The 18373-nt window shown below is 37.4% G+C and overlaps 1 protein-coding gene across 2 annotated transcripts in view; it reads right to left on the bottom strand.

Moving 5' to 3' along the window:
* The window catches only part of LOC131676234 (uncharacterized), a 157734-nt gene that overhangs the window by 33453 nt on the left and 105908 nt on the right, over positions 1-18373 (bottom strand). For both annotated transcript variants that reach the window (XM_058955357.1, XM_058955364.1), the window contains exon 2: positions 10320-11841. In XM_058955357.1, the coding sequence (XP_058811340.1) occupies positions 10320-11603 (1284 nt within the window). In that variant the 5' untranslated portion in view covers positions 11604-11841. The remainder of the gene's footprint in view (positions 1-10319; positions 11842-18373) is intronic.

Below are 18373 nucleotides of genomic sequence, written 5' to 3'. Positions count from 1 at the left end.
AAATTTACCGGCATTATTTTTGCCTTTGAAGAAATGTTCAAATCGGCTCAATGGAGGCCTGCGGAGAGGGCGGTCGTCGGAGATACCTTCATATTAGCTAACACTTTCATGTGGGCTTCAGTACCCGCGAAAAGAAGGTTATATCAGATGGAAAGGAAAATTAATGCAACGTAATTTAACTCTTTGTGATGCGATTTTTTTGTATTGTAAATACTGTAATTTTTAGCTTCACATATGTTTTCGGGATCGCTGATTCTGACTCTGACGTCGAAAATTGTAAAATTCAAAATCGCGGATCCAGCGACCCCAAAATCGAGTTTTATACTTATTGTAACAAAATTCTCAAATTTCGTGAAGAATGGCTGCCATTGTGTAGCCTCCTCATAATAATTTTTATGCTAGTTGAGAAGTTATCCCTGTCTCTCAGAATCATCAGATCAACATAATAATTAACTCAATTTTTGCATATTTTGATATTTTTTTTCACAAAACTGACCTAAGAAAAATTCTTCAAAAATCTATTATTTAGTTCAATGTTTAAAATACTTGCAAACATTTTTTTTAGATCTCTAGGACTTTTAGTTCAGACTCAGTCGAATTTATTGTAAAAAACGAGATTTTCGAGTTTTAATTGTTTATAACTAATAAGTAATTAACAAATTCACATAATTGTTTGTGCTAGTTGTACTCCTTGCATCCCTAAGAGTTGATTAAAAGAAAGAATTTGTATTTATATGTCAACGCTAACCAGAAATCCAATACAAACTTAGAAGAAGTAGGTAGGACGTATATGTCCTACTGCGTCGCAAAGGGTTAAAAGAATGGAGTTATTGATAATTTTAGCTGTGGAACATCTGTAGCACCTTATACTAATACAACAAATACATTTTCGCTGAGCCGTCGATCATACAGCTCGTTAACAAAGGGTATTTCAAAATAGTCACCAGCTATTATCTGAGAATTTACATTTTCACACACTTTGTCTCAAATTTCGTCACTGCGGGTTAGGGCATTGCAAAAAATTTTTTTTTTGAATTCTCAAAGGCCCCCCCTCTCATATTGTGACAAATGTCAAAGTAAGCTCAGATGTCAAATTTCACATCATTTGGACAATTCTAGACCCCCGCCCACTTCGCTTGAAATTTTTGAAATTGGTGATATGGGAAAATGTGGAGGAAAAATATATTAAATACTATAACTTTTGAAGTAGCAATCAGAAAATTACAGTTAATACTTCTTTTTAAAGGAAATAAACTTAGCATTGGAATGAAGATATTCTTGTTCCTAAGAAATACAGAAAAGTGGGGAACTGAGGCATTTTGGCCCTAAAATCCCCTATTTTTTTAAATTTATCTGCTCCGTGGTACAAACCATACATATTTTGCAGTTTTTCTAATGTGAAAAAATCTCAGAAATCGAACGGAACCTTTTAGACCTTTATCCGAATACGAGAAGTTTGGGTTATAGGGCCTTTTGTCATTTATATTAAATTTTATCATTTTCTCGTGCATATATCTCTATTATTCTTCATTCAATTTTAATAAATTGTACCTTGTTGAACGTGGAAAATTCTTGGAAACAAAACAAAAATAGATTTGTTTGCGTTAAAATTCAAAAACATCAATTTTTTTGACATTAACTCTATAAACCACATTTTTTCATTAAATGTCCTAATACCTCAACTTCACCTATTTTTCCAGGTATGAAACTTTTCTCATGTGATTCCTAAGCGCATTTTTTACTATAAATAGTAAATTAAATAAAAAATTTGTCGTTAAATGGAGTTAATATGTGCGATTTTACGATAAAAATGTGAAATGGAGACTATATGTCAGATAATTTGATGTTTATGAATTTTACCAGTAACGAATCTATTTTTATTTTGTTCCTAAGGATTTTCCACGTTCAACAAGGTACAATTTATGAAAATTGATTGAAAAATAATAGAGATATATGCACGAGAAAATGATAAAATTTAATATTAATGACAAAAAACCCTATAACCCCAACTTCTTGTATTTGGACAAAGGTCAAAGAGGTTTCGTTCGATTTCTGAGATTTTTTTCACATTAGAAAAATTGCAAAATATGTATGTTTTGCACAACGGAGCAGAAAAATTAAAAAAATAGGGGATTTCCGGGCCAAAATGACCTAGTACCCCACTTTTCCGTATTTTTCTAGGAACAGGAATACCTTCATTCCAATACTAAGTTTATTTCCTTTAAAAAGAGGTATAAGTTGTAATTTTCTGATTGCTACTTCAAAAGTTATAGCATTTAATATATTTTTCCTCCACATTTTCCCTTATCACCAATTTCAAAAATTTCAAGCGAAGTGGGCGGGGGTCTAGAATTGTCCAAATGATGTGAAATTTGGCATCTGAGCTTACTTTGACATTTGTCACAATATGAGAGGGGGGGCCTTTGAGAATTCAAAAAAAAAATTTTTTGCAATGCCCTACTGCGGGTAGACATCACTCCGAATCGTACTACCCACTCAGGAAAAAAATGGTCCGCGGTCTTGATAGAAAATACGTCGATTGAATTCAAAGTAAAATTTAAGTTATTTTGCACCCATTTAAAAAAGTTTTCATATCATGGTGGTACCAGTTTATACGGGAAATTTCTGTGTGGTTGCACTCTTAAACTCGTAACTTCGGAACCGGAAGTCGGATCAACTAAAAATTCAATAGCAGCTTAGGAGGAGCGTTTTACCGAAACTAAAGAAACTTTATTTCAACCATATCTGAGAAAAGTGAGATTAGAAAATACATTCATACATACATACGTACACATACGGACATTTGCAGATATCGACGAACTTTGTCGAATGGGATATGAAAAAGGCTCTCCGAGCTGGGATTAGGTTGATGATTTTCAGAGTGATTGCATAACCTTTCTATATGAGACAGGCCATAATACTCATAAATTATGATCGACTTATTAAAATTTTTGTTTTTTTGTCACCAATCAAGTGCTGAATAAGAAGTTCATCATATCTGGCTGGAAATATTTTCAGAGATCAACGGTTTTTAGGTTCAAATCGGTATTTTCTTGCATCAAAAACTAATATTCATTAGCGAGAAAAAATGGTTTTGTTTAAATATCTGATAATTGGCATACTAGATGATATCATTATGGTTCAGAATCATTTGAAATGTTCTAAAAATGATACAGTATCAGTACATTGTAATTGAATTTTACCAGTTTATAGAAATGCAAGGTGTGTCCGTCTTAGCCTGCTTTCCCCTAAATGGTAGAAACAATTCAGAGAAGACGTGAGGCGTGTCATAATCATGCATGGAAAATTTTCCATATCAATATTGTATCAATTATTAACTTTTATTCATGTCTTCGGCTTAATTTGGTCTAGAAATAATCGGTTAAAAATATATTTGGAGCAAATTGGTCAAGGAATCTAGAATAATATGTAATTTTTGGTTGCAGTGTTGCCAAATGTACGATTTTCCAATTTTCAACTGCAACCAGAATATCCATTGCCGACATATTGCACTGTGAAATATTTAAAATGATTGGGCAATATGAATATTTTTGCAGTGATTCGATTATATCGAAAAATTGTGCAAGGATTCGCTAAGAATATTGATGTATTATCGTTTAGTTCTAAGAGAGATATTGAAAACAAAAACACGTCCACATTCAATTTCACCGAGGGTGTGAATAGGCCTTGTGATTCGAAATTTAATATGCTGCCCCTTCGGATTGGGACAATGTTTCCACCGACTGCATCGCAATTAGCAGCTCCAGTTGTTGGAGTTGAAACAAGAAAGGCAACACCCTTCAGCTCAACAGCCTCTCTATAGGGACTGTTAAAACTCCTTCAACACGATGTTATCCAGCCGCATTCATTGAGGTTGATCCGTGTCGTTTCCTGTATTTTCTCTTTACGGTTGGCCTATATTCGTCAAACAGGTGTGACCGGGTAGAGAAGCTGAATAATGGCGCAGCGGGGGGTTTTTCCGCTGTTTAATAATGTCGTAAAACGCTTGAATACGTAATCGAGTACCTGCCTACAGTTGAGCAATCAGTAGTATAGACCACGGAGAAACAAGGGAGCCCTAGCTAAAACATTCCAGATAAGTGTTGCGACGAATGGGTATGTATACCCAAAAATAGACCGAATCGCTAAGGTTATGCAAATTCGTGTAAAGCAAATACTTTGCTGAACAAGAACTAGGCGTGTGAGACGCTACCGACGCTTTAGAGTTGGATCTTCATTCAAATCAAATGTTAACTTTTTGGTTCTTCTCAAATCAGAGGCAGAAAATTTAAAACCACAAAAATTACCCAAAGTATTTTTCCGTCTTCATTAATATTCCAGCTTGTTTCTTGTGCTTCCCAATTACGAGTTTCATGCTTCGCCTTAGTTTCGCCTGGTCTGTTGTTCTGAAAAAGTTTTTCCCTCTTTCGGTCTGATGAAGATAGAAAAACTTTTCCTCCTGGTCAGTGGTGCAGTCTACTATGAATGTGTGCGTGTGTTTGTGCCGAGTTGGGATCTGACCAATTCTATGGTCCAAAAACTTTTTACGTTGATCAATTATGGCAAACGTGTTTAATTCTACTAGGTGTTATATAATTTGGACAGTTTATTACATTCATTCTCAATAACTTTCGTTTCATTCGACTTTGGTCAAATTCTGATAGAAGAAACTGTTGTTTCGTTCAAAATCTGACCTCACAGTATAGCTGTTCTTATCATGAATGTTGATGATTCAGTTGCGTTTATTCATGCTGTTCTTTATTGGAAGATATTACGTTTCTGTGTCTCAGAATAGTACTCTTCGACAAAGAAAACTAGCTTGTGTGCTCAGATTTATATTGTTTTTCAAAAAGTAGAAGAAAAATAATGTAAAAGTCGTTCGCTTGTTGTTGAGAAACCATAAAACGCTAAGAGAAGACAATCGCGAACTAAATTGGTCCAGTCCTAACCTCAATATTGAACGAGCTCCTGATTGTTCGTTTTGTCATTCAAGAGCGTCATTCAATATTTACAAAAGGTTTAGATTAAGGAAGTGATGCTGGATTTATTCTGGATCTTTCGCATCAACATTCAATGCAAAATGCATAAAAGTCTTTAATATTGCGTGGCTGGTTTATCTTTTACAAAATTTTAGAACTCGAATAATGATTTCTTTTCTTGTATATAGTTGTCATGTCGTGTATAATAAAAATGAAATGTATAAATTTGAAAGTTTTTAATGAATATGAACGAATGAAAATTCTCCTGTTCAGGATTGAGAAAGGCATAAGTGCACCGCTAGGTGGATTAAACAGGTTTTTCTGTAAACCGCTGCCAGACAGTGCCCGGTCAAACCATTCGGAATTTGATTCGGAATCCTGAATGGAGTCAGTATGGATTCCAAATCAAATGCAACAACCGATTCTGAGTCGGAATCGGTTGTTGCATTTGATTTGGAATCCATAATGACTCCATTCAGAAATCCGAACCGGTTCCGGAATGAGTTTAACTGGGTGGGAGATAGGATAGGTTTTACACACACACATTGTAAATAGTAGGTTTCGTTCATTTCATGAACAAGAATGACCGCTTGGTGAACGAAAGGTTTCGTAAATTTTACATATTTAGTATATACTACACGAATGTTATTGTTCATAGCGACATTATTTTTGTTGAAAGAAACGAAATGTTTTGTTTATTTTTATAAACGTTTGTGTATATTTGGAACGATTTCGTTAGTCGCACGAATTCATTTCGCTTATCTTAGAAAAGTATTCGTATTTATTAGCATATTATTTTTTTGAATCGATCTTTTGGGATCGATGTTTGACAACACCGATTTCTTTTTAATTTAAAAAAATCGATCTGGCCAAATCGATTTTATTGTCGTATGAAGAAACCCAGTCAAAAAGGACAAGTTGCTGGCTAACGGGGGGCTATTTGCCAACTCGGATGCGCTAATTGCCCTTCAATTTGCCAGCAAATTGCTGGCAATTAGGGGGCTATTTCAAATGCAACATTTGGGCGATTTGCTGCCGTCATTTTTTTGCCGCCCAACCCGCCCTTAAATCGCCCCCAAATTGCCCACGGAACGCGCCATTTAATCGCCCTTAATTGCCTAATATCAAAATTAAAAATAATGTTTATTTTCGGATTCATTATATACTCAAATATACTTACCAGTATACTAGGTAATCACCACCAAATTATAGGAAGAATCAATGGTGAAATTGGTATTGCATTTCAAAACTTATCACAATCTGACGTTCATTAAGACTTTAGGTCAGAGATCTTGTTCTACATACACGCGATTCCACAATTTCCCACATTCGTTGGCTAAATGAAGTGCACTAGACAAACAAAGTACAAGTGAAAACACACCAATTGTTCAAAAAAAATTTAAGCTTAAACCAAACATGAACCACCATGTTTGAAAAACGCGAAAAACAACCAAGTCCATTTCAACCACCAGAATATTTGTCTATGTATTGAAATTGCCTTTAAATTGCATTCGCAAATTGCATTTGTTCCGAGGGGCAATTAGCACAAGCGAGTTGAGTCAAACGTCAAACTTTTTAAGTCGCCTGACCATGTTCGTCCGCATTTTTTTGACAGGGAATGGCCGCTTGATGAACGAAAGTTTTCGTAAATTTTACTTATTTAGTGTACATTGCACGAATGTTATCGTTGCTAACGACATTATTTTTCGTGAATGAAGCGAACGTTTCGTTTTTTTTATAAACGTTTATGTATGTTACGAACGATTTCGTTGGTCGCACGAATTCATTTCGTTCATGTTAGAAAAGTTTTCGTATTTATTAGCATATTATTTTTTTCAATCGATCTTTTAGGATCGATGGTTGACAACAACGATTATTTTAACTAAAAGGATCGATCCTGCAAAATCGATTTTATTTGAACCTGCTCACCTTTATAAAGGACTAGGAAGATTGTGGTGTGAAGTAATGGCCGCTTGATGAACGACAGTTTCCGTAAGTTTTACATATTTAGTGTACATGCAATGTTCACTAAATATGTAAAATGTAGTATTTGATAACACATTGTTAATAACGACAGTATTTTTTGTGAATGAAACAAAATGTTTCGTTTATTTTAATAAACTTTTATGTTTTTTATTACATATATTGTTTATATTTTAATAAACGTTTATGTATATAATGAACGATTTCGTTGATCGCATTCGATCTTTTAGGATCGATGTTTGACAGCAGCGATTTTTTAATTAAAGGGATCAAGCTGGTGATATCGAGTTTATTTCAACCTGCTCATCATTATTGAGGACTAGAAAGATTGTGGTGTAAAGAAATGGCCGCTTGATGAACAAAAGTTTTCGTAAGTTTTACTTATTTAGAAAACCGATCTGGCAAAATCAATTTTATTGCGGTATGAAGGCCGCTTGATGAACGAAACTTTTCGTAAATTTTACTTTTTTAGTGTACATTACATGATTGTTGTTGTTGATAACAACATTATTTTTCGTGAATGAAACGAAATGGTTTGTTCATTTTAATAAATGTTTGTGCATATTACGGACGATTTCGTTGGTTGCACGAATTCATTTCGTTTATCTTAGAAAAGTTTTCGCATATTATTTTTTCCAATCGATCTTTTAGGATCGATGTTTGACAACAACGATTTTTTTAATTAAAAGGATTGATCTGGCAAAATCTATTTTATTTCAACATGCTCACCTCTATTGAGTACTAAAAAGAGTGTGGTGTGATGTAATGGCCGATGATGAACGAAACCTTTCTTAAATTTTACATATTTAGTATACATTGCACGAATGTTATCGTTGATAACGACATTATTTTACGTGAATGAATCGAAATGTTTCGTTTATTTTAATGAACGGTTGTGTATATTACGCACGATTTCATTAGTCGCACGAATTCATTTCGTTCGTCTTAGAAAAATTTTCGTATTTAATAGCATATTATTTCGACATTGCTCCGTCAGAGAAAAACTCAAACTTATTCATACAAAACCAAGGAGCAGTTCGCGATGACTCAACTGAATCCGTACTACTACGGATTCTGAATCAATCGAAATCGAAAGAGGTTCAGGAAATCTTCCTGAAACTGGCGGACATCTCAGGAAAAACAGGATTTGCGGTGATACCTGCCATTCAAAAACTGCTTAACCGATTCACTTCAATTTTTACATACATGTAAATTCTATGTAAAAAATACTTAATCCCTACGTTGAATTTTTGAGATAATTTTTCGATTAAGCGGGTTTTTACTCATAAAATGGCGGATTTTTTTCGGGAAAAATAGCAATTTTTATTTCAAATGAGTAACCCTCTTAATTGGAAAATTATCTCGAGAACTCAACGTAGGGGTTTGGTATTTTTTCATAGAATGTGTATGCAAAATTTGAAGTGAATTAGCAAAGTAGTTTTTGAATAGCAGGTAACACCCCAAATCGTGTTTTCCAGAGATGTTCTACTAAAAGCTTCGGCACCGAGTCGCTTGTCGAAATTTTTGCATGAAGAAATTATAGAATATTACGGAAATGGTTGATTATAATGCACAAAAGTTTTGATCAATTCGCTTCACTCAAAGTTCTAAAAAAATAGCAAAAAATATTTTTTTTCACGCTGAAGCCCTTAACCACCCCCCCCCCCCCCCTTAGACTTTCGTGTATAGCAACTCGTTTGCCCCAAAGAGAATAAGGAAAGAGACGAATAGTGTGAAGCCAAAAATACCTTATTGAGCAGACCAATCGTGCAATGTAAATAAACATTACTCATGCCTGAGTTGGAGGAGATAAGTATTGTAAATCTATCAAAAAAGATATTTGAATTTTCGTCAGAATTTAGTGCAATCGTGATTGTAAGGTGCATTCTAGAGTCTATGTATAAGTAAAAACAAGCTTTGGAATTATTTCATCTCTTTGTTTCAAAATGCACATCGTTTGATAAACAAATCCAACGATCGACAAAAGGTTTGTTTTCAAAATATAATAGGAGTCATTTAAAGTGCTGCCTTTGGAAACGGTTGCCAAATTCTAGTGTTGAAATCATCGTAAAGGGAGTGTTGCCGTTTTGACTGATTTTCACTCTGCGTCTTTTTCACTATTCTCTTTGGTTTGCCCAATGAAGTCGTTTCGTAATAAGCCAACGAAAGTCGTTTCGTGGCTTTCACGAAAAACTCATAGTAAAAAATAAAACTGTTTAAATATAACTATGAATGATTCTTCGTTTTATGATTTTATGAAAATTCTGTACGAAACTAATTCGACTTACGAATATATTCTATCAGTGTAGAAACCAAAACTGTAATATTTTCAAGTTAAAATATGAATATTTTACAATATATCGATTACAAATCGAAAAGGTGTTTCCTAATTTCAAATTTTCCGAAAGCCTTTTCAAAAAAAAACTAAACTGAATTAGATTTTATCAAGTCTTACCAAAGTTCGACATTTTAAGATTTCGATACATTTCATCGTGCCAATTTTCTATTCCCGTTTTACCCCACTTCCCCTCAAAGTAGGAATTTATTTGATCTAAGAGACCATTCATAAATTACATAACGCTGTTAGGGGGGAGGGGGGTACAACAAAATGTGACATGTTGTGACATAGGGGGAAGGGGAATTGATGTAGACGTAACGTATCATATTTTTGGTGAAGAAAAAAAGACTTACGAATTTGTTACGGAATAGGGGAGGGAGGGGTAAAGAAATTTGTGATAATTTGTTACATGAGAGAAAGGGTAGAACATTTTGGGCAATTTTTGCGTTACGTAATTTATGAATCGTCCCTAAGTTCATTCCATATATACACAAACAAACTTTGAAAGCAATCATAACGACGCTCGAACAAAGGCGTTTCACATTTTAAAAAATAGGCTCTTTACTATACTGCCCAAGATCGCATATTTGTCCCGTTTTCTATGGGATTTCCTATCATTATGGGACTGATTTGCGATCATGGGCAGTATATGTGTCGAATGAATAAATCGTCTTTCACGCTTAATTTTGTTCTGAATCTAACAAAGCTTTTATCGAGATCTTAGTAGAAGATAGTTTTGTTTTACTGAAACTCGGAAAATATATCTCTGAAAATCAGGTAATTAAGGCCAAATTGCTGAGCTACCAGTTGAAAATTTTTATTGGCAGTTCAACTGAAATAGCCGAACTGAATTGAGTGTGTACTACACCAAAATGCTTTTGTATGTACTGGTTATTCATGATGAATTTATTTGTGTCACAATACTGAAATCGTGAAATCGCATTTATAAGTGCCTAAAAAGGCAACCAGCTATGGGCGAATCTGATGTGTTGAGGAAATGCATTGCTGAAAATACTCACGTTTAACAAATTATTGGCTAGCTTCAACGATTTGACCGACTGCGCCAGAGCCGTGGGAATCCGGCACAGTCCAGTTCCACTAGCGTCCAGTTCCTTCAGGCTCCAGGATGCGACGAACTCGTGCATAACCGGTCCGAGCCGGGCGTTGTTCGCCAGTGAGAGCCCAATCAGCGCTGGAATGCCCTGCAGTGCCCGGATAGAGCTTGGTCCAATTTCGTTGTAAGATAGGTCCAAAAACTGCAGATTCAGCAGATATGCGAACGTGTCATTTTCAATAACGTCGATCTGATTTCCGGCGAGGCTCAGATGTTCGAGGTTGATAAGGTTGTGGAAAATGGGACGATTTAGTCGCTTGATTGCGTTGTCAGAGAAATCTAACCGGTGCAACGAGCGGATGTGGAAGAGAAAACTTTTGTCTAATGTTTCCAGTTGATTGCAACTGAGATCCAGATCGGTGAGATTTCGTAGAGTGAGAGGCGAGAGTGAAGCGGTGCTACTGAAGGCATTGCGCGACAGATCCAGTCGAGTCAAGTTTTGCAGGTGGGAACTGGAGAACCTTTTTATACTATTGCAGGATAAATTCAAATATTTGAGAGCTGGAAAATTTAAAGTTTCTACTGTGGAAAGATTATTTTCCGACAGATCTAACCAGGATAGAGCGGAAAAGTTTCTCTGCACATTTGCCGAAAGTTCATCCGAAAGATTGTTTCGGGACAGATCTAATGCACTAATATCACTCAGGTTGTAGTAGTAACTAATCTCGTAGTTACTCTGCCTATGGCTGTACTTCGATAAAGCTTCTGCTAATCGTTTCGCATCACTGAGATTCTTGTTGGATAAGTTTAGAATGTTGAAATTGCTATTTGTACTAAAGTTACCGGAGTCTCTTTTCCATCTCGCATTTACATCAATCCGGGCGATGCGTTTGTTCAGCAAATCCTTAATACCATAATTAGACTTTACGCGAGATAAAGTTTTATCGGGGCTATTCACATAAAATTTTCGCTCGAGCATCAAATTTCTATGCACAGAGAACGGCTGCTTATTGTCTGGTCTGTTTCCGGCGCCAGCAAAGTCAGAAATCGATTGTACCCGACTGGTTTTGCTGGTACTCTTCCGTCCGTTGCTTTCTACTTCAACGTCTGTTGCTACCACCCCTACAGCGTGGGTGGGTGGTGGTGCGGCAGCAGCTGCGCATATAATTAGCAAACATGTCGCATTTATGATTACATGTTTCATCAACTGGCGCCGAAGTGTCCTCGATGACATTTTGCACATGTCCATTATTTCCGCAACAGCAATTATTGTTATTGTTATCGTTATTGTTGTTATTACTTTTACTGCAATCACCTCAGGCTGGATGTTCGCTTTTGGTAGTCTTCACCTGGATAGGCACTGGAGCGCCTCTTTCGGATAATGTTGGGCCAGCCAAACTCTCGCACCCGTTGGAGGGGATTAAATAGCACAGATGAGTTTGTTTGCCATTTCCTACAGTGGGTCCATAGCCGGCAAATAGTTGTATCTGGAATAATAAAGAGAATAGTTACTGTTAGTTTTCTTTCATTAATTATGATTTGGGTGCTGAGGTCAACATTCGGTAAATATGTAGAATGAATATTATAGTGCAGTGCACCAATTATTTCATCAATAACATAAAATTAAATTAATTATTCTAGCAACCAACCAACCTTGAGGTTAAAACCTTAATAAATATTAATACTAATTAAAATACCCTCTTCCCTTTGGAAGTTGAAAAGCCGCAGGTGCTCAACGGCAGTTGCGATACAATTTCTTTACGTCGTGCACCCAGTTTAAAATGAAAAAGTTCAGTACTTGAGAAGGCTGTCCACAGAGTGTTTCAAGGGTTTATGTGTATGTTAACCATCCTATCTTCCACTGGCCGGCGGCGATTTACAAAAAAGGATATTTCTATGTATTTATGCACATACACCTACGAATTTATACTTGGTTCACGAATACATGTAGCTGCTTGTAACCAGGCTCAGCTTAATGTAATGTAGGGAAGTTATGAAAATTTAGAGCCACAGTACTCAGCTGAGAACAAGGATGTGAAATATACAGATCAGAAAACTCGAAGTGTCAGCGTCATTAGAAACAGGCCTAACAACTTACGGACTAATGTCTTTGTCGTGAGACATGTTGGTAGACTTAAACGATTCGTAGTAACACTGCCTAAGCTCGACTTCTGCCAGCAGAAGACGAAAGATTAGTTCGTAAGATTTTAAGTCAGTTTCTAATGACCCTGTCACTTCTAGTTTCTAATGACCCTGCCACTTCTAGTTTTATTTCACACCCTTGTAAAACTGGAATGATTTCTTCTTTTCCCGGAAAATTTTAAATCGCCTATTTGATCGATGTGTATGTGTCAAAAAGACAGTTGACATCTTCGTCAGACGAGATTTCAGCACTAGCAGTTCTAATAGAAACGGACATAAAAGTCTTTTGATTTCGAAAGTAACTTGTTTAAGGTACTAGTCACGTAGAGACGTGAGACATTTTTGAGGAAGCTATTCAACCACTTTGCTTAGAGGATCGAAGGGTATTTCGTTATGCTTTGCGAACCCATTTAAATGCCTTCGACCCGTCACTGTGCCTGCGATTCAAAGTATTTTACATGAAAATTTGAGTCCAGAAGCACGTGTAATCCGAATCGAATAATCTTCTTGGTATGTTGCTGTTATGAGTGAGTAGCTTTTATCCTCGATCTCATCCAAGTCACTTGAAGATTCAATTGTCGGAAGATACCCATGAAACCTACTCACCAAGCCCTCTTTATAGAAGTCTCAGTTCGTAGATATGGGATCACGATATGTGACGATATCTGGCGAGATGTTTTAAACAATCAAAGACGACGATGCACTTATGATCAGATAAAGACCTTTCGAGCTCGTTGAGCCAGTTTGCCAAATCATGCGTAATATCGTCAGAGCGGAGAGTTACACCTAACACCTCTTCTCGGTCAGTTCTTATTGTTGTTGTGCGATTTCCTTCATTAAGAGTATTTTTATTTCAACAATTCAGTGCCCCTCAAATTGATATTCGAGCTGCCCCAAATTATATAATAATTTTACTCATTTTATGAATTTGATAACTTTTTTTATAGTTTTGCTTTATTAGTTTTCAATTTCATTATATTATTGATTTTCTATAATTTATTCAGTTCATTCGTGGTTTTATTCATACAGGACTTGAAACTGTGCTCATCCCATCTCTAGTTGGATACCTACATCGCAAGAGTTCTGTAAGCTAATGAATAATCTAACAGAATAATCTATGAAATGTCTCATCTGAATGCTAGGTGGATTAAGTCAGTTTTTTTAGATCGGACTCCATATTGTTGATATACTTATGTGTACTTTGTACACGACGATTACGCTCATGGTATAAAATTTGGAGCGACTGGAAGGTTGAAGTAGAAAAAAAATCCACCCAAAAACATTTTCTAAAAACCTCAATTAAAAATTACGATATTGCGAAATTTTTGATTTTTTCAGGTTTATGTAGAATATAAACTTATTTAAATAATTTTTTTTATTGTTTTGAAAAATGATTTGAAGCGCTTAAAAAAATTAAAATACACTTAATATTTAAGCAACTCTTTAAGCTTCTTTTTTGTAAAATTTTTGAGAAATAGTACACTCAGGTTTTTTTTTACGCGGGGGATACGAGCCGCGTAAATAAAAACCGCGTAAATGAAAACCGCGTAAATTTCAAAATCCGCGTAAATGAAAACCGCGTAAATTTCAAAATCCGCGTAAATGAAAACCGCGTAAATTTCAAAATCCGCGTAAATGAAAACCGCTTAAATTTCAAAATCCGCGTAAATGAAAACCGCGTAAATTTCAAAATCCGCGTAAATGAAGACCACTTAAATTTAAGAATCCGCGATAAAGGGAACCTCATTGATGGATACCGCGTAAATTCCAAAATCCGCGTAAATGAAAACCGCGTAAATTTCAAAAACCGCGTAAATGAAAACCGCGTAAATTTCAAAAACCGCGTAAATGAAAACCGCGTAAATTTCAAAATCCGCGTAAATGAAAACCGCGTAAATTTCAAAATCCGCGTAAAAAAACCGCGTAAAAAAATACCGCGCAAAAAAAAACCGCGTAAAAAAAAACTTGAGTGTATCTTTCTACCTATTATGACACACCTACCCTTTAACTCGAACTCCGAGATTTTAAGAGCTCATTCTGGCTCTGATTCGTGGCGAATAATTAAACTAAAACCTCAGCAGCAAAATTTACGAAACGTTACCAATGTGTCAGAATCTATAGGAAAGCGTGATTCAACAATGAAATCAACGGAAGTAGCAATTCTGGTAAGTATAAATAAGCCCAGTGAACGAATTGACAGTTCGGTACTCTGAAGGCGTTAGTCGATGGCACTACAATTAGTACCCTAAAAGATGGTGATGCAGTGAATTCGCCGAGTAAATCTAAAATACGAGCTTCTGTGCTCTGTGTCTGCCAGCACCGCTCCGGTGGAACATGAGCCACTAAAAGTGATGTCGTGACAAGCTGCAAGTGGTGCTATTTACGATTATGTTCCGGCGTTCGCTTCCGCAGCAGTACATATTCGCACGTTTTGTCATTATCTCACCCTGGCTGCTTGCCGCTTGAGTCCAGCAAACCCCGTAGTCTGCTGGTGCGGTACGCATCCGTCGTGATTTAATTATAACACATCGTTAGCCACTTTATTACAGTTCGATGCACAGCCACTTGTTCTGCCTGCTTTCATTTCCACTTCAATCAAGCCTCACGTCGCAATTTCTGCTGAATCGAACTCGGACCACGCTTGTTCCGTTGCCACTGACTGGTGGCGTGGTGGAAAATTGGTGCTACTGGAAAAAGTGGGAAACTGCAAAATATTCCCGGTCGTGAAAACAGTTGCGTTGGCAATTAATTTTGCTGAAACTCCCAGTTGGTGCGATGCTAGTCGGTTTTCATCAATCCCCTTCCGTTCCAAGAGTTGCAGGGCAATAAGAGAAGGAGAAAAACGTCCCTCTTCCCTCATAGTCGTTATCTTTTCATCGTCCACCGCTAAGTAATTTGTTTCGTTTCCCTACTTTTCCCTTTTTAATTGAATCCGAGCCTCTGCGAGCCCGCGTCGAAATTTAATGGATAAGAAAAGGAACCAACGGACTGGAAACACCACAGAAATAACGCAGCGGTTATACATCTTCTTTTGATGTCACATTTCATTTGGTATTTTGCTTGATTTCTTCCGAAAATCTCCAAGGAGCCTGCCTGGCGAATTTATTTTAGTTTTTTTTATTCATTTTCCTTGAGGATTCGCTTCCAAATCAAGCCAGTAACCCGGTAAAAATACTTTATTGTTTGTCCGAGCCAGTTTGGAGAGTATTGTTTGCGTTGGTATTAAGCTTTTTGGAAATTGAAAAAGAAAAAGAGCTTTTGAAGCGAACAGATTCCCATATTGAATCGTTCAACATATTTCAATATCAGTAGATTACAAATATCGGTTAATTTAAGAAATTTTTAGAATAAGCATAAGCAATTCTCGGTCAATTACGCTGATAAGATTAGCTTTTCTAGGTAGCCGGCTACACAGATTGAAAAAATAAAAACCTTAACAGGATCTTTCGTTTTCGAGTAGTCGTGAACTTGAAGGCTCCAAGAATAACTATGTAATAAACTATGCTTTACAGGTCACATCGCTTCCTTGGAGAGAATCCTAGACCTTATACTCTTCTAAACCTTCAACTCCTCGACACCTATGGAGGAGTCAGATGAATCGTCGTCCTTCTGTTGAGTAGCGCTTCGACGCTTCCCGTCTACCTTATTCTTTATCTTTCCTCGTGAACGATGGAAATGGGGGCACCCGAGAATGATGGATATCATGCTGTTGAGGTTTTGATATGGGTCGGATTGGTATGAATTCCTACTTACCATTTCCTAAGCAACTCTTATAAGATAATCAGCAGTCAAACATGATTAAGGCAGTGTTCAATCCACCAAAATCATCGTCACAACATAACGCAATGTAACGTAACGTAACGTATGAATAAGCAAAGGAAATCAAAGACTTGTAATTGTATTTTTGTTTTTTTAACTTATAATTGTATGTATACATAAAAGAGGCAAGGTGGTTGGTTTTTTGACTGACCAACCCCACACTGGTTAATTTTAGCGCAATCAATTCATTCTAGGCCGCGAGTAATCAACGAAATAGTGTGATATCTCTACTAAGGAGATGCATAATGTCTTCTCTATATGCCCTTCATTGACAAATTTGGTTTAACCCAATTTGTCGCTGTGGGAAGAAAAACCGCATATTTGATGATATATCACAGCTCTGGCATACATCTGATATGAAAATCTAATGGTTCGTAACCTAGCCACCGAGATGGTTCCCAAACCAGCCATAACATAATTTTGTTAACGTCAAAAACAACAACTCTCACAATCTCAATACGTATCAATATTTGATCGGAAAATTTAATCAAAATCCTCAACAAATATGCATAACACTCAACTTTCCAGAGTTCCAGTATCGTATCGGCCTTTATGCTTGCTGGATACTCTAGGTAAACTTCTGGAAAGGGTCATCCTCAACAGTCTGACGAACTGCGCTGAAAGTGAAAACGGATTATCACAGGGGCAGTTCGGATTCCGGAAAGGGATCTCGACGGTGGACGCCATCCGCACAGTCATTGCGAACCTAGAGTAAGCATCGATCGACGTAAAGAACGCGTTCAACAATGCCAGCTGGGTTACTATCGCCGCATCACTGCACAGAATGTGGGTCCCGAACTATTTGTGCAATGCTTTGAAAAGTTACTTTCAGAACCCAGTGCTGGTCTACGTGACGAACATGGGCATAGGTCGGTTAGGGTCACGAAGAGAGCACCTCAGGGCTCCATAGTCAGCCCAACGCTCTGGAATATAATGTACAACGGAGTGATAATACTGGAATTGGAATCGAAATCGTCGGCTTTGCGCTTTCATGACGATAACCGGCGCGACCTTCGAGGAAGTAAAGATGTTGACGGCTGAGACAATATCTTGGAAACCTGGATGCATGATGTAATGTTGTAGCTTTCTCATTACAAGGCGGAGTGCTGGTCAACAATTGAAAAATTAATCTAGCGTGTCGTGATCAGCGTCGGCGGAAAAACAATTCCATCGATTCGTGCGTTGAAGCATCGGGGGTGATGGTCGACGATTGATTAAATTACAACAGTCATGTCGACTATGTATGCGAGAATGCTGCAAGGACAACTAACGCATTGTCAAGGATCATGCCGAACATCAGTGGAGCAAAATTCAGCACGAAATGTCTTCTGGCGGAAGATGTAGCGGTATAGGTAAAGCGTATCGGCCTGGGCTGCTACCTGAACTCAAAGCGAAACCGGACAAAGTTAACGAGCATATTTCGTCTAATGGCTGTGATGATGATCAGATGAGCATATCTGGGATGCGGTCAACATAGTAGTTACGAGTATACTCTTTGAGTCGGGGAACTATTCATCAGTGTAAACTAGATCCATCATCGGGAACCTGTTGAATAGTACACGGCGCCATCGAATCGGGTGCCAGGCTCCCCCTACTAGGTATCTCGAGAGTATGCATACAGCCAGCAGCGGGTTGTTATGGGCGCCACTGAACCGGAAGCTACGCTCCACCCGGAATTGCTCGACATACCTCGGCACCTACTGGTTGACCTGTTGAGTAGGCTAGATCCACTGCCGGGTACTACATCGAGTAGACCGTTCCGAACAGCCAGCAGCGGGTTGTTTGGGCGCCAGTGCACCGGAAGCTACGCTTCACCCGGAATCGCTCGACATACCTCAGCACCTACTGGTTGGCCCTTTGCAACGCGTTGAGTAGGCTGGATCCACCGCCGGGGACTACATTCAGTTAATCGGGACGAAGTGGGGTACTAAATGGTTCACGAAATCAAGCATCGGGATCGGGATAAATCCCGAAAAAATCATAGTAGAGTGGATTCTAATAGACTGGGAGCTAATTGGTTCACGAACAGCCATCGTTACCGAGAGAACCTGCATCGTC

The sequence above is a fragment of the Topomyia yanbarensis genome, chromosome 1 (assembly GCF_030247195.1).
Source record: "Topomyia yanbarensis strain Yona2022 chromosome 1, ASM3024719v1, whole genome shotgun sequence".
NCBI classification, from domain to species: Eukaryota; Metazoa; Arthropoda; class Insecta; order Diptera; family Culicidae; genus Topomyia; species Topomyia yanbarensis.
Note: the sequence above shows the minus strand (reverse complement) of the source record. Positions and strands in the feature narration are given on the sequence as shown.